At 39.2% G+C, this 27,212-nt stretch overlaps 1 protein-coding gene across 7 annotated transcripts in view; it reads right to left on the bottom strand.

Moving 5' to 3' along the window:
- TPD52L1 (TPD52 like 1) overlaps positions 1-27,212 on the bottom strand; it is a 93,095-nt gene that overhangs the window by 10,063 nt on the left and 55,820 nt on the right. For all 7 annotated transcript variants that reach the window (XM_037520355.2, XM_037520349.2, XM_037520353.2 and 4 more), the window contains exons 2-4: positions 26,151-26,266; positions 16,691-16,839; positions 4,623-4,724 (exon numbers count right to left, since the gene is read on the bottom strand). In XM_037520355.2, the coding sequence (XP_037376252.1) occupies positions 4,623-4,724; positions 16,691-16,839; positions 26,151-26,198 (299 nt within the window). In that variant the 5' untranslated portion in view covers positions 26,199-26,266. The remainder of the gene's footprint in view (positions 1-4,622; positions 4,725-16,690; positions 16,840-26,150; positions 26,267-27,212) is intronic.

Here is a 27,212-nt window from a genome sequence, read left to right as displayed (position 1 = left end):
TTGCCCATTCAAGCGCCCCACAGCAAAGATGAGGTAAGTCCATTGATTACTCTTTTTGAGTACATTCATTTTTTAACATCTTTATGTGCTTAACAATTTTCTTAACAATTACCAATATGTTATCTAAATTGTGCTTCTAACTATTACATTCCTGGATAGAGATGGCTGGACTCTCTAATAAAATGATCTGCCTCTTCCAAACATTTCATCTCCAGGAGATCACAGTTTGAACGAATTCATGGCGAAGTTACAAGAGGACGCAAATATTATTATAATAATGATTACAACTGCTTGGGTTTCTTCAGAGTACTTTCATAAATGTGACCTCATTTTAAGTTCACAGGAAACACTTTAGTTAAGCAGCTATTAGCAATAGTACTTTACAGATGGAGAAAGAGACAGAGACTGGGCCAAGAGGAGTTAATGGAATCAGGCTGAAAATCTTAGTCTGAGAAATATTACTTATTTTTACAAAACAAATAAATCCTAACATAATATTGTTTGTTCCATTATTAAAAGCTCCAAATGTGAGGTTTTCACAATCTGTATTATTATTTTAACTACTTAATTAATATGCAATGTGGTCTATTTTCTGTAACATACATTTTTCTAATAACATGTACACTTATGAGTATATATTTAAATATACTTTTTCTTAAAGATATCACATCTGTGAAAGAAAGTCCTGTGTTTTCATAAAAGCGTTCAGGAACAGAGAGAGAGACAGGACTCAAGGACAGAACTTTGCTGATTCCATTGTTTTTATCAGCCTGGTAAACACGAGGTCAAATATATCTGACTCTGGGCCCAGAGGCCAGATGCCATAAATGTCTTTGGCCCATAAGATTTTGTTTTCTAGTTTGTCCCCAGCCTGTGCATTCCCCAGCCTTTGCAGCTTAAGTTAACCTGTTGAAGACTGGGTCAGACTGGCACTGTGGACACAGTTTCTCTATGAATTATTCACCCATGAAACGGTCTGCAGCCCTGCACAACCACCTAGCTTTAACTTTTTGGTGCTCACAACTGGCAACAAGAAACGGATCATGCTGGGCTCAAACGCCAGCGTTAAAACCTGTATAGATGCCTAGCTTGGCACCTCCAAGAGCCTCTCTGTTTTAGGAGGTCTCTCTAGGCTCTCTTTATTGCTCTATCGCTTTTTAATAAATCTTTTCTTTAGCTGCATCTCACATTCCTCATTCTAATCTAGTCTTGAGGTACTCAAAGGTCCAGGTCTTTTGGGGATTTGTCCTGGAAAAAGGTTTCTTGGCTCCCAGAAGGCGAACCGGCAGGTGAAAACCTCACTCATGTTGCCAAGGACCTGGGTGAGACTCTCCTTTTCCAGTTATAAAAGAGAGAAAATATATTTTATATTTAAATAAAAATAACTGCAGAGATTTATCCCAAATGGTGAAAAGTACAACAGGAATAAATTTTAAAAATTGCTCACTATCAGTTTACAAATTAGCAAATCTGTAATACATATTATCAATAAAAAATCAAGACAAACTAATTTTTCTCATTTGTGAATCTAGTTGAACTTAAGCAATTTCCAAATATGACTTTTACATATATTACTTGTTTAACACAGTTTAAAATTTTCACAGGAATGTATCCTTATTTATAAACAAACGTTAGATATTAAAGCTTGAGAAAAACATAGCTCTGAATTTTGCAAACTGTACAAAATATTGTAGGACCATATTTGAGGCTCTAATTTTTATCCAGTATTTTTAGCTACAAGAAGCTACAAATTTTGCAATTTTGTTGTGGCCAATCTATAAGGCAATAAATAATGAAAAGTTTGGACCTCTTGGGAACTAGGTTATCTATTACACTAAAACAATGCTTCATTGAAACAGGAGAAAATGCAGTCAACACAATCTTGATATTATACCCAATGTGTATGGACACAAATATTTCAATAAAATAAGTAAGTGAAACAGTCTTTGTTTACTAAACGAAACAAGTAGAGTCTATGAAACATGGTTCACTCCTGCATATGGACTTTTCCCTCATCTGGAGCCAATTTGTAATTGAGAGAGTTACTTAGTAAAGATTAAAAACTTGCATTTATTGAACACTTAATTCACAGCAGGCTCTTTTCTGCTACTTTTATAATAACCTGATAGGGTTGATATACTTATCCCATTTCAGAACTGAGAACATATGGGTGTAGGTAAGTTAGATTTGGTCTCCTTATAATCTGAACAACTGAAGCAGGAACTTGTTACAAATGCAGATTCCCAAGCCCTATCCTGACCTGCTGGGGCATAATCTCAGAGAGGTGGAACCTGAATTATGCATTTGGAAAAACTTCAGAGGTGTTTATAAGATCCACTAAAGTTGGAGAAACACTGTTCTAAATACTATGAGGTCCTGGCATTCAAATGAAAGACTCCAACAAAGTATGTAAAGAACAAATGTTATTAACATGAAGTATATTTTCTCAAATATAACAATATAATTATGGTTAAATATTAATCCAACTGATTTATCTGTTCTTCAGATGCTGCTTCTGAAGAATTTCAATGACTTTTCACTATTGCATTAGTACAAATGAAAGATAAAACAGTGTACTCAGATTCAGGCACATGCGCTTATTTAGCTAACTTATTTAGCTCCTCATGCCATGATGCTAGTTGGTGCATAAATATGAGACAACCCAGCAGTTCTTGAAGCCAAAAATAACTGAAATATAAAAATATAGATATTTGCCTTTAAGTATCAAAGCTTCAGGGTGATAAAACAATAGCTTAAGAATTCAGTGAAATAATATGCAGGTTTTTTTTTTAAGGAACAAGTTTGAAATGTACTTGAAAGCTAAAAGTATGAGTTTGATTCCTAGAGAGAACAAAAATGATTTTTAAAATATTAAGCATTATCAGTCAAATTCAAATTAAATTATGATAGGCAATTAAAAAAAATAGGCAATTAAAAAAATTAAAAGCAAGTAAAAAAATATGAGTAGTAACTCTACATAATTTCTTACTATATAATATAATATAAAAAGTAAAAAAAAAAAAAATACTACATTGGGGGCCTCCCCGGTGGCACAGCGGTTGAGCGCTGGGTTGCGAAGCTGCCCGCGGCCTCTGCGGCACCGGTTCGATCCCCGGCTGCCCCCCGGCCACCGGAGGAGGGTCCCACATGGCGCGCAGACCTCTCCTGCCGCCCGCTGCTCTCCTCAGCAGTGTACTTCGGTCCTTCTGCCTGCTCTGCTCCCTGCTCTGGCTCTGGTGAATTCTCTCACCCTCCCGTGTTCTGACTGTACCCAGTGCATGTATAAACAAAAAAAAAAAAACAAACAAATAAATAAATAAATTAAAAAGCCTAAAAAAAAAAAAATACTACATTGTTTTCCCAGTGCCTAGTGAGAACATCTGTTCAAAATTTACCTTGATATTCATCCTATTTTATATAATATTGAAATGCTGAAAATAACCAAAATGTGCAAGGAGATTTGTTTAAATGTTTTGCTATAGCTATGCACTGGAAGAGTAATATAATTATCAAAAATAAAGGTATAAAGACTTAAGAAATATACATTAACATATTATATGTTATAACTACTATATTCACAATATAGTAGTAAAGTAAAAAAAAACTGTTAGAAGTATATGTCATATGACATCTTTTTTGGAATAAAAATATATACGTGTTTAGATAGAAAAAATATATAGTAAGTTGATATGCACAAAAATCTAGAACAATTTATCATTGAATGCATATTTTAAATTATCCTTTAAATCACAATGATTAAGTATGTGCTGCATCCTTTGAAATCTCTACTCATTACTACTGATTAAAGACACCCTCTATTTTCTGCTTTTAGTAGGTCGGGTCTAGTGGAAAGGGCATCTTTGGGACCCACTTAGCTGACCTTCAGGCAGAAAATGTTCCAATACAGATAGTTCCTGACTTAAGATGTTTCAATTTATGATTTTTTTAACTTTACAATGGTGTGAAAGTGCTACACATAGAGTAGAAACGATACATCAAAATTCGAGTTCTTATCTTTTCCTGGTCTAATGACATGCAGTATGATAATCTCTCTGGAAGCCACAGCTCCCAGTCAGTCAAGCAGTCACGAGGGTAAACACTGTGTCTCTACAGCATATTCTACCAGCTATTCTTGAGTGACATCAAAAGAGAGCTTGATGCATGTCCCCATTATCCAGCAATTAACGGTAGCTCAATGCTTCAAACATCCTTCAGCTTTCAGCTGTGTATGTTAATTGTGAGAGTCCAGACAATTATCTGGTTTTCACTTTTAGTAAATTACAATAAATTACATAAGCTAGTCAACACTGTATTGTAAAATAAGCTTTGTGATCAATGATTTTGCCCAACTGTAGGCTAATATAAGAGTTCTGAGCATATTTAAGGAAGGCTAGGCTGAGCTTAGATGTATAAAATGCTTCTTCAACTTACATAGAAATAAGACAGAACCCCCATCAACCTGGTTATAAGTCAAGGAAGGTCTATATAAAAATTTATCTCAGTCACACAATTTCTATCCCCCCAACGATAATACATTAGAAAGACCAGCAAATCAACAATGTTCCCCTTCCTTGGGAAAATCAAGGGCTTAGCACCACTCCCCTGGTTCTTTCCCACAGTACCTCATGTCTCCAAACTTCTTGCTGATGGCCGTCCCGACATTGCTGAAAGCCGCAGTCGCCTTCTGCCCTGCATGACTCAGAGTTTCTTGTGTCTTCTTGTAACTACGAGTAAAACAGAGTAATAGTAAGAATATTTATATATCACCACAGCCCATAAAACATTCCCTGCCCTCTCTCCTTACTCTTACTCCTTCGCTTTCCTAAGCAGAATTAGGAAAAAGATGATCTATAGACGTATTTGTGTCTATTCATTGTTTGGGGATGAAGGACTCACTGCCATTCATCAGAGGGAAAGGCTCATGCAGTGGAGTGTGCCTGCCTGCCATCAGAATGCCTTGTGGCCTTACATGATAGGCATTTGCAGTGAGTTAGGCTAACTTTCTTTAGCACCAGTGTTTGTGGAGTGAAATATAATTCACCTGTGGGCAATATGGGTTTGAACTGCATGGGGTCCAAACATACATTTTTTTTTCACTAAATATATTGAAATTATTTTTGGATACATGTGACAATTTGAAAAACTCACAGATGAATGATGAAGCCTAGAAATATGGAAAAAAGATTAAGAAAAAAATGATTCGTTCATTAGTGTATAGGCTAAACAACCATATTGATTACACTATGGTATGCTGAAGCAATTATATTGCTGCTTCTCATTATCTGTGCTTGAACTGTTATACTGGTCAATAAATATAAATTTGTTTTTCACATTATCTTTTCACTCTTGATACCTAGTGTTAGTAAGATATATAGTATCTACAGTGTGTTGTATCATAAATAAGGTAATATTGATGTAAATACTGACCAAGGACTCAACTTGTAAACAATATAGAGTAAGAAAAATACACTTGAAATGCATTTTCTTTTCTTTATGATTTTATTAGTAATATTTTCTTTTCTCAAGCTCACTTTATATAAGGATACAGTATATAAAGATATATCTATAAAATGTATGTGAATCATTATATTATCAGTAAGACTTCCAATCAACAGCAGACTATTAGTAGTTAAGTTCTGTAGGTGTCAAAAGTTACACATACATTTTTGACTGTGGGAGGGGTGCAGTCTCTGGGGTGTCCCTACTCCCCACACTTTCAAGAATTGGCTGTTATATTACTGTATTTCAAGAATCCAAGATGCTCATTCCCCCTACACACATTTTTACATCTTTCCCTTAGGCTAAACTTCCCTTTCGCTTTAAAGAATTAGTAATCATTTTTTATACATTACTTAAAGACTAATAATTGAGGGAGAGAGATTTTCAGGGGGTAGGCAATGAGAGAGGGTTATATGTGAGGAAATGATTTCCAAGAACAAAGAAACCAGGACCCCATGAGAAACAGGCCACTGCACTAGGAGCACATGAAAGCTCCCAGGAGCACCACTCACACTGCTCACAGTCTAAGTGCAGGCTCCCCCTGGACTGGCGCATCACTTAGATCCTGTAACTTTCTGCGGCATCCTAATTGGGCTCAGCTTAAAATGGAAAAAGGCGCCACCCAGAGGTTTGGCGCCTGCATCATGAAGAAAAACCCTCTGTCAGGGTCCCTGGTAACTTACCAACCCAAGGAAGCTGACATAGTTGCATTTTAGCCCCTTTCACTGTGCCATGAATTTCAGTCCATAGTTTGTACTACTAATGCGTAAAGCTGTTTTGCAGCCCTGGTATATAAATATTCAAACAATGAAAAACAATTTAAATACCAGCCTTCTGATTGACTTTGCAACCTTGTAATTTAAATGGAAATGGTATTTAGCATTTCAGATTGCTAGCAGCATCTCTTATTTATTTTTTCCCCATTATTGGTTTACAACACTTTATATGATTTCGAGGAATAGGTTCATGCCTTCTCAGGCAGATGCTACCACCCCACCCCCACCAGTCCTTCACCGTGGATTACTCTTGCCCCTCCTCACCCTCCATCCTCCTCCAGTAGCTTCAATTCTGCAGTCCTATTTCCTAGGGTTTATTTTGTTAGTTCCTTTGTTTCTTTTCTTTGTATTCCACATAAGTGAAATCATTTGGTATTTGTCTTTCTCCTTCTGACTTATTTCATGTAAGACCCAATTCCATCCATGTTGTCACAAATGGCAATAGTTCATCTATTTTTTTAATAGCTGAGTAGTACACCATTGTGCACATATTCCACATCTTCTTAATCCACTGCTCTGTCACTGGTTGTTTGTTTCCTTAACTTGGATATTGTAAATAGTGCAATAAATGAATATAGGAGTGCAAATACCTCTTCACGTTACTAATTTTATCCTTAATTTTGTGTTCATTTGGTAGATACCTAAGAGTGGAATTGTTGGATCATATGAAAGATGTATTTTTAATAACTGGTACCTCTTATTTTAAGTTAAATATAAGTTACAACATGGTTAACCTGCATAATTGAAAAGGCAGAAAGGTAATTAATACATTTTCTTTTTTAAAAAAGCCAAAATGTTGAGATATCTTTAGGTTGCTATTAATTGTGCTTAAGAAGTCAAAAATTTGGGAGTATCTGTTTTAAGAAGTGGGTGTTATGTGCCTCTCCTTTCGGTTTCTGTAAGATCTTTTCCACAGTTCTTTCCAAACATATATTCATTGTGTTGCAATTTTGGCCTTTTCCAAGTCTGGATTCTATGGGTTGGTTTTTTTTTTTGTTTTTTTTTCTTCTGACTTCTCTGAACTTTCTGAGGGCAGGAGCCATCCCCAGGCCTGAATAAACCAGGGCAAGAACCACATGAAGGAAAGTGAATCCAGTTTAATATCCAAACTTAAGTTATATGGACAAAGTCAAGACTCTCCAGTGTGAAGTTTTTAAGTCTGGAGGAGAGCAATGGGGGTTTGAAGGAAAGTTGGTCCTTGTGTGATCTAAAACGATGCTGATACCATCAGCTCTGCAGGGATCTGCCCTTCCCAACAAAGCTCCCATCTGGTCTGGTGCTGAGGCTTTGGCAAAGATTTACCTGAGAGAGCAAGCTGCTACTCACACTTACAGAGTACATTGCAAGCATTGATTAATGGAAGACTGCTTACTGGGAGATGTTTTTGTTTTGAGTACAAGCAAATTTCCTGATTCAATGAAAACCAACAGGAAAATAAACTTTTCAGAGATTCACTGGCTTGAATGGATTGGTGCTTTTTAAAGAAGCTTTACTGAGGTCTAATAGACAAAATTAAGATATTCCAAGTGCACATTGCTATGATTTGCGGTATGTACACAGCATGCAAGTATATCCCTTCCAAATAATAGTACACATCCATGAATTCACATATAAATTTAAGAGAGAATATTTATGTTCTACTCTCTTAGCAAATTTTAATTATATCGGACAGTGTTATCAACTGTAGTCACTCTATATCTTAGGCCCTCAGATCTTAATCATTTTATAATTGAAAAATTTGTACTCTACCAACCTATTTCTCCCACCATCCAGACCCCTTGCAAATCTTTCATTCTCTGTTGAACTTGATATATTTTTTTAAGATTACACATGTCCTTCATTGTTGGGGCTGAATAATATTCCTTTGTGATCTAAAGTGTGTGTGTGTGAGAGAGAGTGTGTGTGCGCGTGTGCGTGCACGCACGTGTGTTCTTTAAGAAAAGGATCACATTTAATGGCCAGGACAGGTTAGCTGTTTGGCTGGCATACTGAAAAATCTTCAGTAGTGTAGGGTAAGGGTTTCTGTAAGCCAAATAAAACATATTCTATTGTTTTTTCATGCAGATTCCTCTTGCTATGTCTTACTAATTTGAAAGTCAATGTTAATTATCAAAAGGAGAAAGCATGTCTTCAAAAACGTTTTGACTTAAAACATTTTTTACACACAACTACAAAAAATTTTAATTCAATGCTATTTTTACAAGAAGATACTTTATATCACAAATATATTTTCTATTAAGGGATTTAAAAGAACATTCTTTTAATGGCTTTTTAAAAAGAACATTTCCCTAAAGAAAAAAAATTTTACTTATTTTCTTCCAAGTTTTCCTAAATGTGTTATCAAAACACAGATTTACCACTTGAATCTAAAAAAGAAGAATGTGCTTCCTACCTTGTGTGATAAGAAAGGTAAGAAGAATGAACAATTGTGTGAGATTGGCTATGGTTGTCTTTTTATTTTTTTTAAGATTGATTGATTGATTGATTTATTCGTTCAAGCACTGGGCAAGCACTGGGTACAGTCAGAAGTGCGCGAGGGTGAGAGAATTCACCAGAGCCAGAGTAGGGAGCAGAGCAGGCAGAAGGACCGAAGTACACTGCTGAGGGGAGCAGCGGGCGGCAGGAGAGGTCTGCGCGCCATGTGGGACCCGCCTCCGGTGGCCGGGGAGCAGCCGGGGATCAAACCGGCGCTGCAGAGGCTGCGGGCAGCTTCGCAACCCAGCGCTCAACTGCTGCGCCACCGGGGAGGCCCCGGGGAGGCCCCTATGGTTGTCTTTTTAAATGAGATCTTTAACCTTCACTAAAACTTCTGAACCCAGTGGTGCCAAAAGAGGTTCCACATAAAAAGAAATAATAATCATTACTGATGATAACAGTCTGGAAGTTTCAGAAGCACAAAATCAAAAAGTAAATAAATAATAAACTAAACTTCAGTTTTTCAGCATTGTGCATTTTTAAAATATTAGTTTTACTCCTCTTTATATAGGATAAAGTTATTAGGCTTTCTAAAAAGATATAATGTTTTGGAGGCCTCCCTGGTGGTGCAAGGGGTTAAGCAACACACTATGAAGCTGTCCGCAGCCTCTGCAGCACGAGTTCGAGCCTGGCTGGCCAGGAAGCTGCCCACAAGGCAAAGCAGACCTCTCCAGTCTTGCCCGCTGCTCCCCTCAGCAGTGTTTTTCAGTCAGTTTGCCTGTTCTGCTGTTGCCCATTCTGTCTCTGGTGAATCCTCTTAACTCCCCCTGCACCAACCCCTGTCCACATCTCTGGCATGTACCCCAGCTCTTGTATGCATAAATAAATAAAATTTTAAAAAAAGATGTAATGTTTTAAAATCCTTTCCAAGGGTCTCCCTGGTGGCACTGGCAGGTGAGCACAGTGCTGTGAAGCTGTCTGCTGCCTCTGCAGTGCTGGTTTGATCCCTGCTGGCCTTGGAGCAACCCACATGGCAAGCGGACCCTCTCCTGTCTCGCCCGCTGCTCCCCCAGCAGTGTATTTTGTCAGTCTGCCTGTTCTGTTCCCCGCTCTGTCTCTGGTGAATCCTCTCACCCTCCTGCGCATCTGGCCTATATCCCAGTTCTTGTATAAATAAAATAAAAATCTTTAAAAAAATAATAAAATAAAATTCTTTCCAAAACTTCCCCTTTGTAAGTCTACCATTTGTCTGTGGTACAACTCAGAGGCTTGATTAGTAGGGAAATTTCATGGGTTAGCCAAAGTTGAACACATATTAAAATGAAGGGTATCAATTTGAATAGAATTACAGAAGAAATTTAATTTTTCCTCCAGTGCCTCCTACCTTTTTACCTCAAAGCTACCCAATTTCCTCATGTCTTCTTGAAAACACAAAAAGGCAGCAGGTAACAAATTCTTTGAAATTAAAGCACATAAAATACTAACAAAAACAATGGTAACAACAAATCCTGGACATAAAAGATCTCTTGACCTGCTACTGTTAGTTCTCTCTCTACAGATTAGACAACTTTAGTCTGTGGTGTAATTATTCCTACTCATCTTGTCCTACTCCAATTTGAATCCTACACAAGCTAAAATATGCCAAGATCTTTCATTAACATACCATAGATTTCCTTTTCATTATAAATCAAACTAAATAGGTCATGATTGCTTAATCAGTATGCAAAGTATTGCCTCTGGGAATCACCTGCAATCAATTCTTTGACAGCTAAAATTCTTTTCAGTGCTTTGAAATCTAATTCTACCCAACCTAACCCTACTCCAATTCCCTCACATCAAAATTTTCAGCACTGAGGTACAAAGCATGTCCCGGGATGGATATCATGAACATTAACAACAAGAATTGAATTAATCAATTCAGGGGGAAAATATATTATTTTTCCCTTCACTTGGCAGCCAAGAAAAAGGGTGGGAGGAAGATGCTCTCCAGAAATTACACAGATAAGAGAGATATTCCTCCCTTTTAAGAAAGGGATTGATTCTTTCCTACAGAGGAAAGTTCACATCTATCCTGAAGACTAGTGAGACCATAACCATCCATACTTATTAAATAATCTCTGAGGAAATCTTTTCTAGTTCTATAGCTTTTAATGACATCAGTATGCAAATGACTCCCAAATGTCCACCTCTGTCCCTGACCTTTCCTCCAAGTTGTTCTCTCAGTATATAAACTTGTTTATCTATTTGGCATTATTTCAGACTTCCCATAGCTCAAGCAGAATTTTCAGGTCTCCCTACCAAAGTTGTTTTCTGGAACAGCTAACATATCTACAAAGTGCCAGACACTGAATTGCTCGTTTTACAAATATTAACTTATTGAAGTGTTACTGTAACAGGGTGGTCCCCAGGAAAGGGGGAGGTTCCCTGCCCCACCCAAGGGAGGGTGGAGCTGAGCAGGAAGAGGAGAAGCTGCAGAAGAGACTGAGGAAGGAGGAAGCAGGATGGAGCCAAGAGACCTGGAGGAGGCACATGGAGCCTAGAGACACGTGAAGAAACTGCGCTTGTCTTTTGGTCGTGGACTGGGTGACACAGATGTGGGTGAGACCCATGGGGAGGTGACAATGGCAGTTTTTATCTTGATGTTGATTTTGCTCTTTTCCTTCCAGGCTTGTCCGGTTGTTTGTGACCCTTTGCTGTGGGTCCCCACTGGAAGATGCTTTAGACTTGTGGCAGGCCTTGAGGCTTTGCTCTGGGCCAATCCCATTTGGATGGACTTTTACCCACGAGGGGACGGGTAACTTTGGGTGTTTGATTTAGAAACTAAATTCTTTGCCTTTCCTGTATTGTTTCCTAGTTTTATTAAAGTTCCTTTTCATTAAAGTCTCCTATGTTTTGTGTTGATGCGGCGGATGGCAGAACCCATTTAGAATAGGCAGGTTTGCGGGGTTTTGGGCTGCCCCTCTCCCTGTCCTATAACATTACTACCTATAGGATCCCATTTCACAGGTACAGAGCGGTCTAGAGTTGAACCCCAAAATCGGAGTCTATAATACTACACCCCAATTTCCATAAATAATCCTAATACTCAATCAATAACTAAATCAAAGACCTCAGGCACATGTGATCCTCCCACCTCCCACTACTTTCCTCATCCTCCCACCTCCAGCCCATAAGGAAGTCCAATCACTACTGATGATAATGGTCTGGAAGTTGAAGCAGCACAAAATCAAAGAGTAAACAAATCATAAACAACTTCAATTTTCAAGCTCTGTGCATGTTTAAAATATTGAATGTTAAGAGTTTTATTTCTCTTGATACAGGATAAACATATTAGGCTTTCCAAAAAAGATGTAATGGTTTAAAATCCTTTCCAAAACCTCCCCCTCTAGTACTATCCCATCTCTGTCCACCATCAACACCCACCTGAACTACTGCAATAGTTCATAAAAAATTTTTCCAGTTTCTACTACTGCTCCTCCACTATCTCTACTTCACAAAGGATCATTTTAAAAGGTGAATCAGAACACGTCCCTGCTGCAGCAAACCCTCCAATGGCAGCCACAGCCCTTGGAATAAAATCCCCACACCCGTCCATGGTTTGGGAGTCCAAGAGGCTCTGACCTCATTGCTCACTCTTGTTCCATGCACAAAGCTTTCTTTTGGCTTCCAAAACCTGCAAAGTTAGTACCTCAGGGTTTTGGCAGTGACTTTTTCTAGGCCTGAAATCTGTCCCTGAGATCATCACAAGTCTGGATCTTGTCATTCACGTCTCAGCTCAAAGCAACCTCCCAGGACAGGATTTCATTGAAGCAGCTTCCTACCTCTCCTCCAATATTTCACCTTAAGCTATTTTTTTTTTTTTGTTACTTATTTCTTGTTCTTTGCCCTGTGAACACTGAGAAAGTAGGAATCTTGTCCATCTTGTAAAATCACATATTTTAAGGACTAAGATCAGGTCCTGGGTAATAATACTTCCAAACAGATACTCATCAATACTTGTTAAATAAATGAACTGTCATGTCACTTTAATTCCTACTGCATTTGGATGAAGAATAATGTGGCTGACAGATGCCCTGAGCAGTATGGCCCCCACCCCTTGTCCCTGCTATCTCAACATTCCTAATAACTAACTGCTATCCTTTGGGAGAAGGCTTCTTTCCTCAGGGCTTTCACCAGGCTGGGTCTCCTCCAGGAAGCTCGCTCTGATTATATCCCACCTCATCCTTCAGAGCTCTGCTTAAACCTCTCTTGCCTCCGGCACCCTTCCCTGAAACATAAGCAGGCTTCATTCTCTTGCTTTGCAATCTCACAATATCCTGTGTTTTCCTTCACAGCACCTTCCACACTCATCTTTTAAGAGGTTATTTGTAACAACTTACAAATCAAAAACAAAATCCTGTCTTTCTGACTGGACTATAAACTCCAGGTCCCTCAGGGAATAAACCTGTTTTATTTATCTAACACGGAAAAGCTTAATACTAAATAGTCTGCCTGACTATAAAACCAGTTTGTTTTCCAAACACAAGAAAAACACAAACTATATGCTCTCAGGCTGCACTTCGTGATGTTTGGGTCAATGACAGGCCTCAGGTTCAATGTGACCCCAATAGGCTGTACCTTTTAGCTTTTTGTAATTATACTCTCTGATGTTCACAGGAGAACCAAATTGCTTTAAGACACCTTCCTCATGATGTATCCTGTTGTTAAACAAGGCATGACCTTATTCTCCCATGTGCCAAGAGGCTAAAAGCCTTCCTAGAACACGTGGGAGGAGGAATATGAATGTTTTCCCCCACTGCCCCACCTGCCACGCTGCCTGCATCAGACATTGGGCCAACCTGACACACTCACTACACATAGTCCCTGCTCCTTTCTCCCTTGAGCAGAATTAATAGCATTGCTGGCCTTCCTTTTGGCAGGCCCGTCCTTGCAGGTCAGTAGGGAGGTCAAAACAGGTTCTTATGCCCCAGAAGCAGGCTCAGATGATTATGACAGGAAATACCCTACACCTGGATTAAATACAGAGACAAACAGAACCAGGAAACTGGAGATGGTTCATTTCCCACTGTGAAGGGCCAGCATTTGGTAAGGCCACAAAACCCAAACTACTGACAGATAAGCTCATTTCATTTAGCGCCTAAAATCCAGCTATGCTTCTCAGGAGATTGTTCATATGCTCTTGCAATGTATATTTTCAATTGATAAACATGATTGTGTGGTTTCTTCTATTCTTCTATTATTCTCATCATTAGGTTGAGAGAAGTTGGTTATTCTCTGGAGGTTAACCGGTGGTGTAATCCTGTCCTGCTTGGGGCTGTACTCTGACCCTACTGTATAAGCCCTTGAGGAGGGCCAGCATGGAAGCCTATTGGATTGGTAGGTTGTTACAGGGGGAAAGAACATTTTCCTTTCATGTGGAGACTAAGGGGACTTGAGGATCCTTTTATTTTAAATATTTATTTATTTATTTTTAATTAATTTATTTTTTAATCATTGTTCATTTTTAAACAATATTTGATTCCCCCCACCCAGGTATAGTCCCCATAGAATTTCCTTCACTAATGCACCTGTGTACCATCACCACAATCCCCTGTGCTTGTAGAAGAACTGGGGTACGGGCCAGAGGTATGGGGCATGAGAGGATTCACCAGAGATAGAGTGGGGAACAGAACAGGCAGACTGACTGAAATACACTGCTAAGGGGAGCAACAGGCAAGACAGGAGAGGTCTGCTGTGCCATGTGGGTCACTGCCCTGGCCAGAGATCCAACTCATGCCGCAGCGGCTGACGGTAGCTTGATAGCACTGAGACTTTATCCCCTGCGCCAGCAGGGAGGCCTGAGGCTCCTTTAGAGTCAATTCTAATACTAAGGGCATCTTCACAAAGAACAAGGTCTGAGAATTTATGAAGAGCCCCTAGTGAAACTGGGGATAATTACTGTCCACCACTGGCACCTCTTCCTACTACCAAGCTTCTCTATGCCCAAGAGAAAAGTTTCAGCAAAGAGAATAAGTGATACCCATTTAGATATTAGAAGAGAAAAATACTGCATTTCTCACATCAAGCAATTCTGTGGTTATCAGTTGGATATCCAAAAATTTAACTCAATTCTGACACCGTTTTATACTGCACCAGATCGACAGGTTAGGGGCTCAAAATCACAAAAATATTCCCTGTTAACCCACTTCAGATGCCAAATGAAGTCCCAGGTTGTCATCTGTCTTTGATAGGCAGGCTATAAATTGGAGATTACCACCACCCTCTTCCTCGAATTTGATTAATTTGTTAGAGCTGCTAGAGCTGCTCACAGATCTCAGGAAAATAGTTTACTTAACTGTTTACCTGTTTATTATAAAAGGATATGATAGAGTAGAGAGATGAGCATCCAGATGGAAGGGATGCACAGGCAGGGATGTGGAAGGTGCCTGGAGCTTCCATGTTCACTCCTGCCTGCCGCTCCCTCAGCATGCCCTGGCTCTCACCAAGAAGCACCAAACCCACACTTTGAGGACTTTCAAGGGGACTTCATTGCATAGGGATGATCACCAATAACTCCACTGGCAGCCCCTCTGTTGTCTCTGAGGATAGGGGAAGGGATTGAAAGTCCCAAGCTTCTACCACGGCAACCAGACCTCATTCCAGAGTCCACCAAGAGACACCTCATTAGGACATAAAATGCTCCTATCAACTACGAAATCCCAAAGGACTTAATAACCCTGTATCAGGAACCAGTAACAGGAACCCAGGTCAAAGACCAAATACTAATGATAAAACAAAAGATGAGTCTAGAGCTTTTATTATTTAGGATATTAAAAGTGCTTTAGGAGCTGAGGAATTATGGGTATGTGTGTGTGTGTGTGTGTGTGTGTGTGTGTGTATATATAAACATTTTAGTTCTTCTATTATCTCACATAGTCTTAAACCATATCTAAATTTTCCTCAGACTAGTGGGGTAGTGGGGATAAAAACACATTCCCCAAATCCCAGAGGTACAAGCTTTTCTTTTCAAATTAATAGCCAACAAGTCTGAACTAAAACTGCCAACTGTTTTTGATGGAAACTTACAATGTGTAGTGAATGTAATATTCTGAGGAAAAAGCGCCTACTCATTTACAAATTTGTGGAAAAAAAACATAAAGAAAAGTTTATTTTGTAAATGTTTAAAAATATATGAGAGGAAACAAATTTAAACCATCCAACTCTAAGAAAGTACAAGTAATCTGATTAAGAACAGTTATAAGACCTAATTTCATGATCTTCTTTATAAGATCTGCTTCATAGGGGCCTCCCTGGTGGCGCAAAGGGTAAAGACACAGCATTATGAAGCTATCCGCAGCCACTGCAGCACAAGTTCAATCCCCAACCAGGGAGCTACCCACATGGCCAGGCAGACCTCTCCTGTCTTGCCCACTGCTCCCCTCAGCAGTGTATTTCAGTCAATCTGCCTGTTCTGTTCCCTACTCTGTCTTTGGTGAATCCTCTGCACACCCCCACCCCCCGCACCTCTGGCCTGTACCCCAGTTCTTGTATGCATAAATAAATATTTTCTTTAAAAAAAAGATCTGCTTCGGGCTTCCCTGGTGGTGCAGGCGGTTGAGCACCGCACTGTGAAGCTCTCCGCAGCCTCTGCAGCACAGGTTCGATCCTGCTGGCCGGGGAGAAATCCACATGGCGCAGCAGACCTCTCATGTATTGCCTGCTGCTCCCCCCTGCAGGGTATTTCATCAATCTGCCTGTTCTGTTCCCTGCTCTGTCTCTGGTGAATCCTCTCACCCTCCTTCACATCTGGCCTATACACCGGTTCTTGTATGCATAAATAAATCTTTAAAAATAAAAGATCTGCTTCATAAAACACATATTTAATAATTACTCATATTTCTTTATTTCACTTCTAGAGGAAATTTTTTCTAAGCCACAAGTATCTAATCAGGTGGAAAAAAATAGAAGAGCGGCAAGATACCAAGCTAAGTGATTTTTAAAAATTAAGTGACTGTACTTACGCAGTAGTGGTCTGCATGTCATGCCAGCTCTTGCTGAAGTTCTGTTTTAATTCATTCATCAGGTTCATGCCGAGCTTTTGTTTTATCTCCACCAGATGCCTTTCTTTCGCTGATAAAACTTGTCTTAATGTTGTAATTTCTTCTTCAAGCTACAGATAGGAAGACAAATGATGGGGGAAATGTTAAAGCAGCTGAAACACACACATGCAAAAGAAATAGGTGCTACGCACAGCCTCTGCACTCTTTTACAGGATGTCTGTGGCACCCAGGACTTTGGGATGACAATCTAATATTTAAAAAGGGATGTCTCAATGACTACAAAGGTTATCACTGCTCCTTATAAAAAATTTACATGTATGGCAAAATACAAACAAAAATAAAAATCAGATGTAATGTACTAGGAAACATCCATTGCTTAATTTTTTTGGTCTTTTCCAAATGTTTTTCTAAAATTGATTTTGAACCAAAAAATCATTTTGTACTATATCTATTTTATGAACAACTTCTTTCCAAGCACTATTAGTCAGTATTTACTTTTCCCCAACCACACAGCAGCACAGATGGAGCAGACACTGTAGTTTTTCCAATCTAGTGCCTTAGGAAGGAAAGAACAAGGGATTAGTAGATGTATGTGAGGGAGAGATTTGTGTTGCTTTTCTTTTCAACAATTTTATTGATATGTAATTAGCATACATAAATTGCACACACTTGAAGTGTTCAGCACAATCAAGATGGTGCACATATCCATCATCTCCAAAAGTTTCTAGTTTTTTCTAAGTCCTCTTCCCTCTTCATCCCCTCTCCCAGACAGCCACTGGTCTTTCTTTCACTAGTTCAGTTCACATTTTTCTAGAAATTTATATAAACTGAATCACATGGTTTATACATGTTCTTGACCTCTTTCACTAACCTAATTTTTGAGATTCATCCATGTTGTTGCATAAAAGATGGTTCTTCCCTTTTTTGTTGTAGAGTAATACTCCATGGTATCGATATATCATAGTTTATCTAATTGAAGAACATTTGGGTTTGGCTGATGCAAATAAAGCTGCTTTGAACATTCATGTACAAGGCTTTGTATGATATATTTCCTCTTTGCCCATGCTTCAAACAGGCAAATCTCCTAGGCATTATACAATTATTCTTACAAATATAATTTCTAATAAAGCAGTTACAAAGGCAGAGAGTATTGCTATAGCCTGTGAAAGTAAATGCCAGATCTCCACAAAATCTCCAATTCTCATTGCTTGTCATTTTATACTGTAATTCTCTGATAATATTGCTTAAACGTACATCTTTGTTTTCTGAAAGATGTAATACTTGTAAATTTTCTTTGTGATGCCATAGGTGAATCATTAGCCCTCCCTTAGTTTCCCACATGTAGGTGTATAATAAAAAGCCTCTACTTCACTAGATATATTTTTTAATGGAATTATGTCTCATTTGCATTCAATGTGTCACTCTACCTCTGACTACAAACTGCACCACTCATCCTGCCAATCATCTTGCAAATGTGTTCCTTGGGTCACCAGAGACATAGCTGCTAGAAAAACACCATGAGAAAGACATCTAGCTTTATAAACTAGACATTTAACTTTATAAACTATTTTAACTAGAGCAAGGGAGATTTTACCTCATTGGTGAACAGCGAGGAATAGTGTTGTTAACCTTCATAAACATAAATGATGACTTTAAAAAAGGCAGGAATACTGAATCAGATGCAACTGAAGTACTACAGCAGAAAACAATAAAACCTTGAGATTTTCAGTACCAGCAAAATGCTTTAGTAATCGAACATCATCCATTTTTCACACTCATGGAAATCTCTCTAAAATATTTTGTAAATGGATCACACATTCCACAAACATGTTATAATCAACAGAACCTTGTCTCTCTCTTTTTTTTTTTTTTGATGAACAAGAGTCTTTATTATGCAGACATATGCTCATTACTGCAAAAGGCGTGTGCTCAGGGGCCCCATGGGGATAATGCACTCAATTTCTCCATTAAGCAAGAGCAGACTGGAATTTAAAATTCAAACCCTTCTATCCTTTTGTTATCATATCATATTTCACTTTTTTCACCTCTATCAGTGTATACACCTGCATCTAATCTGCTGCCTAATATTTCTCAAAGTTGTATCTCTAGCTCTCTTACCACAGAAAATGCTTGAGTTTCATGTCAGCCTTTCATTTGCTATTGGAAAGAGCTTTTCTGCTTTCTTTTAGATAAATAATATGTTTTGAGTGAAATTTCTGAAATTACTAGAAGTCTGGATTCCTGATATATCAGGTGTTACTGTAGTTTTCACTGCATAATAAAAAATAAAAGGAACATTTTACCTTGCAGGAAGAAATTACAAATGAAGAGAAGGAGAAAGAGGTTTCCACGTCTTGATATTCTCAACCTCACATGCTCCAGGAATTTATTCAAAGGGATAGGGCAATACGGTACTCATTAGTTATTTGGTGGGGGGAAGTCAGTAAAAGTTTCATAGCTTTCCAAAAAAGAGTGAGAGCAAGAAGCCAAGTATGCTAAAGAAAGAAATATAAAAGTTCCACAGCTAATCATTTTAAAGTTGAAGCACAAATTAAAATGCATTTGTGGTAAAGGGATTTCAAATGATGGAGACATGAATTTGGCTACTTAGCTGGCTAGTCTCAGACTCTGTAATGAAATTCTTACCATTTCAATTACAAACTTCAAAGCTTCCAGTATACTTCTAGGTGACCTAAGTATTTGTCAAAAGAATATTAAGCAAATATCAAACGTTGGAGAAATACATAATCCTAAAGTATAAGTTATAAGACTGAAAATGGCCAGCCACATCCCTCCACAGAGCAGCGTCCGGCCATCGTAAGGAGGTCTCAACCACAAACGCTTTAATCATTATGGTGAGACGTAAGTTCTCCTTTGACTACAGAGGATTTTTTTTTTTTGATCTAATTACGCCAGTGATTCTCAACTTCAGTTTACATAAAAGTCACTCAGAGGCATATTTAAAATACAGATCCAGATGACTAGCACTTTGAATGCACTGACATTCTGATGTGTTAAAGTTAGTGGGGTCTAACTATAACCGTTATATAACAAAAACATGCAGGTATTCTGATGCAGGTAGTATAAAAACTGAAAGCCCCTCCATGAATCACACCAAATTTCTTTTGAAATGAGGCGCAGTGCAGATATATTTATTAAACAATTAAAGCATTTAATATGTCCTTTCCCTTCAACTTTAAACTAGTCATTTTTTCCCCTTAGAAACTAATAATCTGGGGCCTGCTGGGTGGTGCAGCGGTTGAGCGCTGGGTTGCGAAGCTGCCCACAGCCTCTGCCGTGCCGGTTCGATCCCCGGCTGCAATCTGGCCACCAGAGGAGGGTCCTGCGTGGCGCGCAGACCTCTCCTGCCGCCCGCTGCTCCCCTCAGCAGTGTACTTCGGTCCCTCTGCCTGCTCTGCTCCCTGCTCTGGCTCTGGTGAATTCTCTCACCCTCCCGCGCTTCTGACTGTACCCAGTGCTTGTATAAATAAATAAATAAATAAAAGAAAAAAAAAAAAAAAAGAAACTAATAGTCTGGTTCTTTGGTTTCTTAACACCCTAGACGATCTCCTTGTAGGATATTTATATGCTCAGAAAAGTAGTATGTGTTGGCAAGGATGTGGAGAAATTGGCCCCTTGTGGGTGGGAATATAAAATGGTACAGTGACTGTGGAAAACAGTCTGCAGTTACTCAAAAAGCTAAACATAGAATTATCATACAGCTCTACCCAACTAGGTATATTCCCCAAAGAACTGAGAATAGGTACTCAAACAAACTCACACATGCTCATGGTTATAAAAGCAATGCTCACAATAGCTAAAAGGTAAAGCAACCCAAATGTCCATCAAAGGATGAATGGATAAAAAAAAAAAATCAGTGCATACATAAAATGAAATATAATTCAACCATCAAAAGTAATGTGATACTGAGACATGATACAACATGGATGAACCTCAAAAACATTAAGCTAAGTGAAAAAGCCAGACCCAAAAGCTCATATATTGTATGTGGAAAATATCCAACATAGGCAAATTCATAGAAACCGAACTCAGATTAGTGGTTGCTGGTGAGAAGAAACGAGAAATAACTGCTTAATGGTGTGGGGTTTCTTTCTGGGGTGATGATAATATGTTGGACCTAGAGAGAGGTGGTGGTTATATAACACTGCAAGAGTGCTAAATGCCACTGAATCATTCACTTTAAAAAATAGTTAAATTTGTGTTCTATCAATGTACCACAATAAAAAAATGCAGAAAATACATAAATCAATATGAATTAGCTGGTGAATTAGCTTCATATGAAATTTATGGTAGAAGACTTGGAAATTTATTTTTCTACTTTATTTGCTAATATTACATGAACATCTATCTAAACCCCCACCCCAGCAAAGAAACACTTTCCTAAGCCGCTAATCATCAGTGTGATGCTAGAATAAAAGCATTTGGTCTCTTGTACACACTACTTCATGACCATCTCCTAACTGCTTCTATCTTTGGGTAGGAGTTCAGTAGAGCTAAGATTAAAATGCAGGTACAATGGCCTCCCAGGTCACGCAAGGGGTTAAGCACAGTACTATGAAGCTATCCGCAGCCTCTGCAGCAGGAGTTTGATCCCCGGCTTGTCAGGGAGCTACCCACATGGTGCAGCAGACCTCTCCTGACTTGCCTCAGTAGTGTATTTCAGGAAATCTGCCTGTTCTCCTCTGTCTCTGGTGAATCCTCTCACCCCCTACACCTCTGACCTGTACTCCAGTTCTTGTATGCATAAATAAATAAGGTACAATCTGGAAGGATGCAAAGGTTAGTTTTATGTGACCACTTGACTGGGTCATGAGGTGTCTAGATATTTGGTCAAATACTATCTTGGGTATATGTGTATAAGGGTGTTTCTCATGAGACTGACATTGGAATTCAACATTGACAGTAGAGCATCTTGCCCTCTCTAGTGGGGCCTCTTCCAGTCAGTTGAAAGACTCAGCAGAATAAAAAGTCCAAGTAAGAAAGAACTTTTTTTGTGTGACTGCATTTGAGCATTGTTTTCCCTGCCTTTGGATTCAAACAGTAATATCTGCTCTTCTAGGGTTAAGCCCACTAGTCTTCAGACCAAAGTTATATTTTCATTTCCCCTGGAGATCCAGCTTCAGATTGCTGATTGCTACCAAGACACTTGTCAGCCTCCATAATCATATTATCCAATTCCTTATAATAAATCTTTTTCTATATACTCTTTACTTCACTCTATACATATACACACACACACATGCACACACATGCACACACAACTGGACAACCCTGGCTAATACAGGGGGACATTAAAATCAGACAGTAGTGCTATGAACACTTTAGTTGTTCCTTACCCCAGTCCAGAAAGAATGAAGGTCTTGAAGGAAGGAACTGGGAGAGAAAGGTCAAGAGCCTAAGGCAATTTCTTTTAAGTCTTAAGAGATGGGTAGTTTAAGGACACTGTGTGTTCTTCTTGAGGAGTCACACCCCAAAGGAAGAGAGAAGAGACAAAAGGGAGACTAGAGGGGTCTGGAAATAGGCCTTGCATACTTGATAATGTTGTCTGGTATTTTTCCTACTCTTATTAATGCCTATTTTTCTTAAATCATTTTATCTAGGGGACACTGGCAGTATGAGATTATTATATAACCACATAGTTATAGTACTAATGCCAACACTTCATCCTTTTCAAAAACCAAATCACATTATGGAATACTAAGCATAAAATGCAGCTCACTGAAATGCTATTATCACAGAAATACTGAGCAAGGTTATTTAAAAAGAGAAGGGAGGGGGGAATCTCACAGATATATGTATATAGACCCAAGAAAAGATGTCAGAAACAGCTAATAAAACTAATGAAAACAAATACCTGAAACAAATGATCCTTTTTATATATCCATAAGGCTTGTAAAAAAAAAAACCATAATCTACTTCTGATATTCATAAATATAAATATATGCTGAAGTTATAAAACGCATTAATTATAAATCAAGTTAATTTAAATATTAATCATACACCTCCTATCCACAAACCAAGGCAACAGATCAGAGGTGACTTTGGCTTCTGTTCAAGGAACTTTTAAGAACACACATATTGCGTGATCATAAGGATAAACTGGGTTGGCAACGGATTCCTCTTTTAAAATGCAAACTTCATCCACAATGTCAGCCTTTTGGATAATATTGGATTATTTTGTGGCTCCCACCCCAAGGACAGGTCTTCCCCACTGCAGCACTGGCAAGCACACAGAAATATGAAGGCTCTGTGGGTGAATGGAGTTGTGAGATTGCCCAAAGTCTAATGGAATTTCCATGGGAAGTTTATAAGCAAATAGGATAAGAGAGGGGACGGATGTGGCATAACTGAAGCCACTAGGATAGCCTGAGGAAACCAGGGAGGAGTGAATTGAAAAGGACCCCTTATACACCCCAAGATCCTTGTTAAGCAAAAATGATCAGAGATAAGTTCTCATCCGCAAAGATTTTCCTCTGGATCATGGCCACAGCTGTCTGACTCAAAGGCAGGATCTACTAGACTGCTCTGTGAGATGTCCTGTTATCCGAGGGGCTACTAGACCCAGCAGGATCTTCCCTTAGACACAGAGAGGGGGGTTCCTGACAACCAGGACCCAGGAAGAGTTGAGGCAGAGAAGCTGAGATGTCTAAAAGATGTCTCAGTTCTCTCTGAGAACAGTGTGGGGCTGCTAAGATGTCTCTCTGTGTCCTTGTCACTATTAAAACCCTAACTTCTACAGCAGTCTGAATGCATCTGTGATCTGAAAGAACCTGACTTGTGGTGTGTGCATTTGGTTGTGCTCATGTATACACACAGGCACTTGTAGAAAAAGGGTGGAGAAAACAGATTTATGAAAAGAATAAGCAGAGGTGACCTGAGGTGGAGGGACATGGAGAAAAACAGTGAAGACACGCTCTCTTTGCTTCTCACTGGGCCTGGAACATACAGCTGTGCGCCCCTTGCCTCTGGAACTCAAGATGTCATCTTTGCAAGAAGCAACTGTCTCTAGTTCCAAAATACTTTCATTATCCCAAAAGGAAACCCCAAACCCATAAAGCAGATGCTTCTGCCTTCCCTTCTCCCCATCAATCACCAACTGGCATTCTGTCCCAGTAAATTTGCCTATTTTGGATATTTTCTTTAACTGTATCATACAATATGTGACCTTTTGTTTCTGGCTTCCTCATCTCTAATGAATCCAGAGATAAGAGGAGCAAGAGAGGCTAATGCATTCTAAAGGATGAAAGCAGGAATCCTGGTCATTTGAGCACTTAACCAGGAGTCTGGCATTATTTTCAGAAATTGCACTTCAAAAGCATCAGGTGTGAGATGTGGAAGTTATTAACATGACCAAACGAGACAGGAATTTCTGAAAACACTGATAGCTTTTTATATTCATGGTACTATTTAAAAACCAATGCCTATTTTTTTCTTGACTGCATCACAATGTGGTACAGGCACATTGTCCAGCATTTAGAAAACACAGAAAGCAGGTCCTCCCGGGCGGTACAAGAGGTTAAAGCACAGCACTATGAAGCAATCCACAGCCTCTGCAGCATGAGTTCGATCCCCAGCCTGCCAGGGAGCTACCCACATGGTGCAGCAGACCTATCCTGTTGTGCCCGCTGCTGCCCTCAGCAGTGTGTTTCAGTCAGCCTGCCTGTTCTGTTCCCCACTCTGTCTCTGGTGAATCCTCTCACCACCCACACTTCTGGCCTATACCCAGCTTTTATATACATAAATAAATAAATCTTAAAAAAAAGAAAGCACAAAAACATAAAGCATACATTGTTATATGTATGTATGCATATCTCAGTAATCCCAGAACCTAGAAAAATCAAGATATTTTATAAAAGTTGATCTGTTAGAGTTTGTGTCTCAACTTAAACTGGGACTATAACAGTGAAGAGGTTAAATTTTAGCTTAAAATCTGTTTGCACCAATCTGCAGAATATAACTTTTGGATACTGCATGTGAAACGAACAGGTCATGAACTAGAATTCCAGGCCTTAAGAAAATGTGCAGGGGGGCCTCCCCTGGTGGCGCAGGCAGCTGAGCACAGCGCTGTGAAGCTGTCCGCAGCCTCTGCAGTACCAGTTCGATCCCCGCTGGCAGCGGAGATACCCACATGGCAGCAGACCTCTCCTGTCTCACCCACTGCTCTCCTCAGCAGTGTATTTTGTCAGTCTGCTTGTTCTGTTCCCTGCTCTGTCTTTGGTGAATTCTCTCACGCTCCTGTACATCTGGCCTGTACCCCAGTTTTTGTATGCATGAATAAATAAATCTGTAAAAAAAAAAGACAATGTGCAGGTAGCACATTCTCTGTAAGGTTGACTCTGTCCACCAAGAAGACCAGACTATTTGATTTGGCTCATTGTGCTTAATGAAATAATTTCTGAAGTACCGGAGTTACAAGCTGTTCTTTTATTTTTATAATGAAGTCATTCTAAGGTATATCTTGTGAAATTGCCTGAAAAGTCTTTGTATTTTTATGCACTGTCATAAATACACATTATCAGTACGTTAGCATGTGAAAATGGGTGTGAGGGTTGAGAAGGGAAGCCCAAGGCTGTGTCCCTTCCTTTGGAAGAGGCCAGAGCAAGAAGGCAAAGCCTGGCTTCCAGCTGGACCTGGAGCTTCCTGACCTAGGAGCCAGGGATTCAGAATGGGGAGGAATGTAGGACTCTTTCCCTCTTGCCCAGCTGCTTATTCCACAAGAAGCTCCCTTTCTCCAGCTATTTCCTCCTATAATGTAAATGCTCCTTAGCAAAGCATTTTAAGTGTAGTGGGTGCTGCAAACCAAAGCTTGGACAAGGAGTTGTATCACAACGAACCTGGCCTCCTCCTCACCTGCAACTTTAGATGCCCACAGCAACTACACAAGATTTAATTCAGCCAAAGTAATCAAAGTTTTCCTCTCTTCTTCTGGAGCTTTATTCTGCTGCAGAAGAGTACACAGTTTAATATACCCAGGTGCTTCTATGATTGACTTATCATGACAAAAATAAGACATTTCGAAGCATGTGTTAAGCCAAGTTGCTGAGGTAAAATAAGGACTGCTCTTAAAAGCAGTTTGCACTTGTACCAAGGTCTTGAGGAAATTTCATCATTTGTAAGTGATATATCATTCTCATAGTATTGGGATACTCTAAGGAATAAGAGGAACAAATTTATATTTAATTCTCATTGCTGCATAACCATTCATTTTAACACTCACCAACAAGTAATGGGCAATTAGCATTACAGAGATACCCCAACAAGTGAGTCATCTTACAATTTATCATTTATTAATTTTTATTAAATGAATGGCAGAATAATTATAATATGGGATGTATACAAACTAGCAGTAACTCTCAAGATCCAGAGGTAGAAATAGCAGTAAGAAGACTACTAAACGTACCTGAACCAATTCTGCCCTTAGTTCTTCTTTTTCCTCCTCAGAGAGCATGCTAGAGAAGTCAGCGTTGGCTACTGCATCTTCATCTCTTCCATGCAATGGTTCAGTCTCCAACAAACCTTTAGCAAGGTGGAGAAAACATAACACAATTTTTCAAAATGAATTGGACAATTTCTGCTTCCATAGTCAAGAGAAGTAGTTATACTGACAGACCTTTCCACTGAAAAACAAATAAAAAGTACAGAAAAAAAAAGCTAAATATGAGAGTGGCTGACAAGAAAGACAATAATACTAAGAAGCCAAAAATTTAAGTGAAAGCGCAAAGCCAGACACACAAACAAAAACAAGTCTTCATCAGTTCCACATTTGCCACCCAGATGAATCCTAGCTTCAGATGTCACTGTCTTATAGGGGGCAAGGAAAGCCCAGTGTCACCCAAGGAGAGGCGTTAAAGGTGACTCCCACATAAATCAGCATCCCACAGGGCTACATCCTGAGAGTAAGGTCAACAAGAACCTCCACTCTCCACAGACACCAGCCTGGCAGATGGCCTATCTCCATACTCAGCACTGAACAAACAGACCAAAGAGCCTCCCCTGAGAATTATAAACCTCAGGGGACTGCTAGTGACTTCTAAATTCTTATCTCAAGATTGTTCTGGACTACCCAGGTAGTGGACATCCAGAACAATCTTGAGATAAGAATTTAGAGTTCTAAGACCTTTCTTCACTTTGGCTGTGTTCATATCTGGATATAGTACCAGAGAGGAAATGCCACTGATAAACTGACTCTGGCGGAGGAAGGATGGAGCCCCTGGGCTCTCGAAGGCATCGATGTGGCACAAACACAGACACGCACGTGGGAAAGCTCAACTTCTAATTTGCTGTGTGAGAGAAATGCCTTATTATTAAAATCCATAAAGAAGTTTCCTAGTTGAACCCCTTGACATTAGGCCCATTTAAATGCCTGTATTTTCTGGGTGATCCAGGAATTAGGCCCACACATAGACAGAAACTCCATTCATGACATGAGTTATGAAAGATATGGCATTTAGATGTCTTTGGG

This window comes from Talpa occidentalis, unplaced genomic scaffold, assembly GCF_014898055.3.
Source record: "Talpa occidentalis isolate TD23 unplaced genomic scaffold, MPIMG_talOcc4v2.1 talOcc4.2, whole genome shotgun sequence".
NCBI lineage: Eukaryota > Metazoa > Chordata > Mammalia > Eulipotyphla > Talpidae > Talpa > Talpa occidentalis.
Note: the sequence above shows the minus strand (reverse complement) of the source record. Positions and strands in the feature narration are given on the sequence as shown.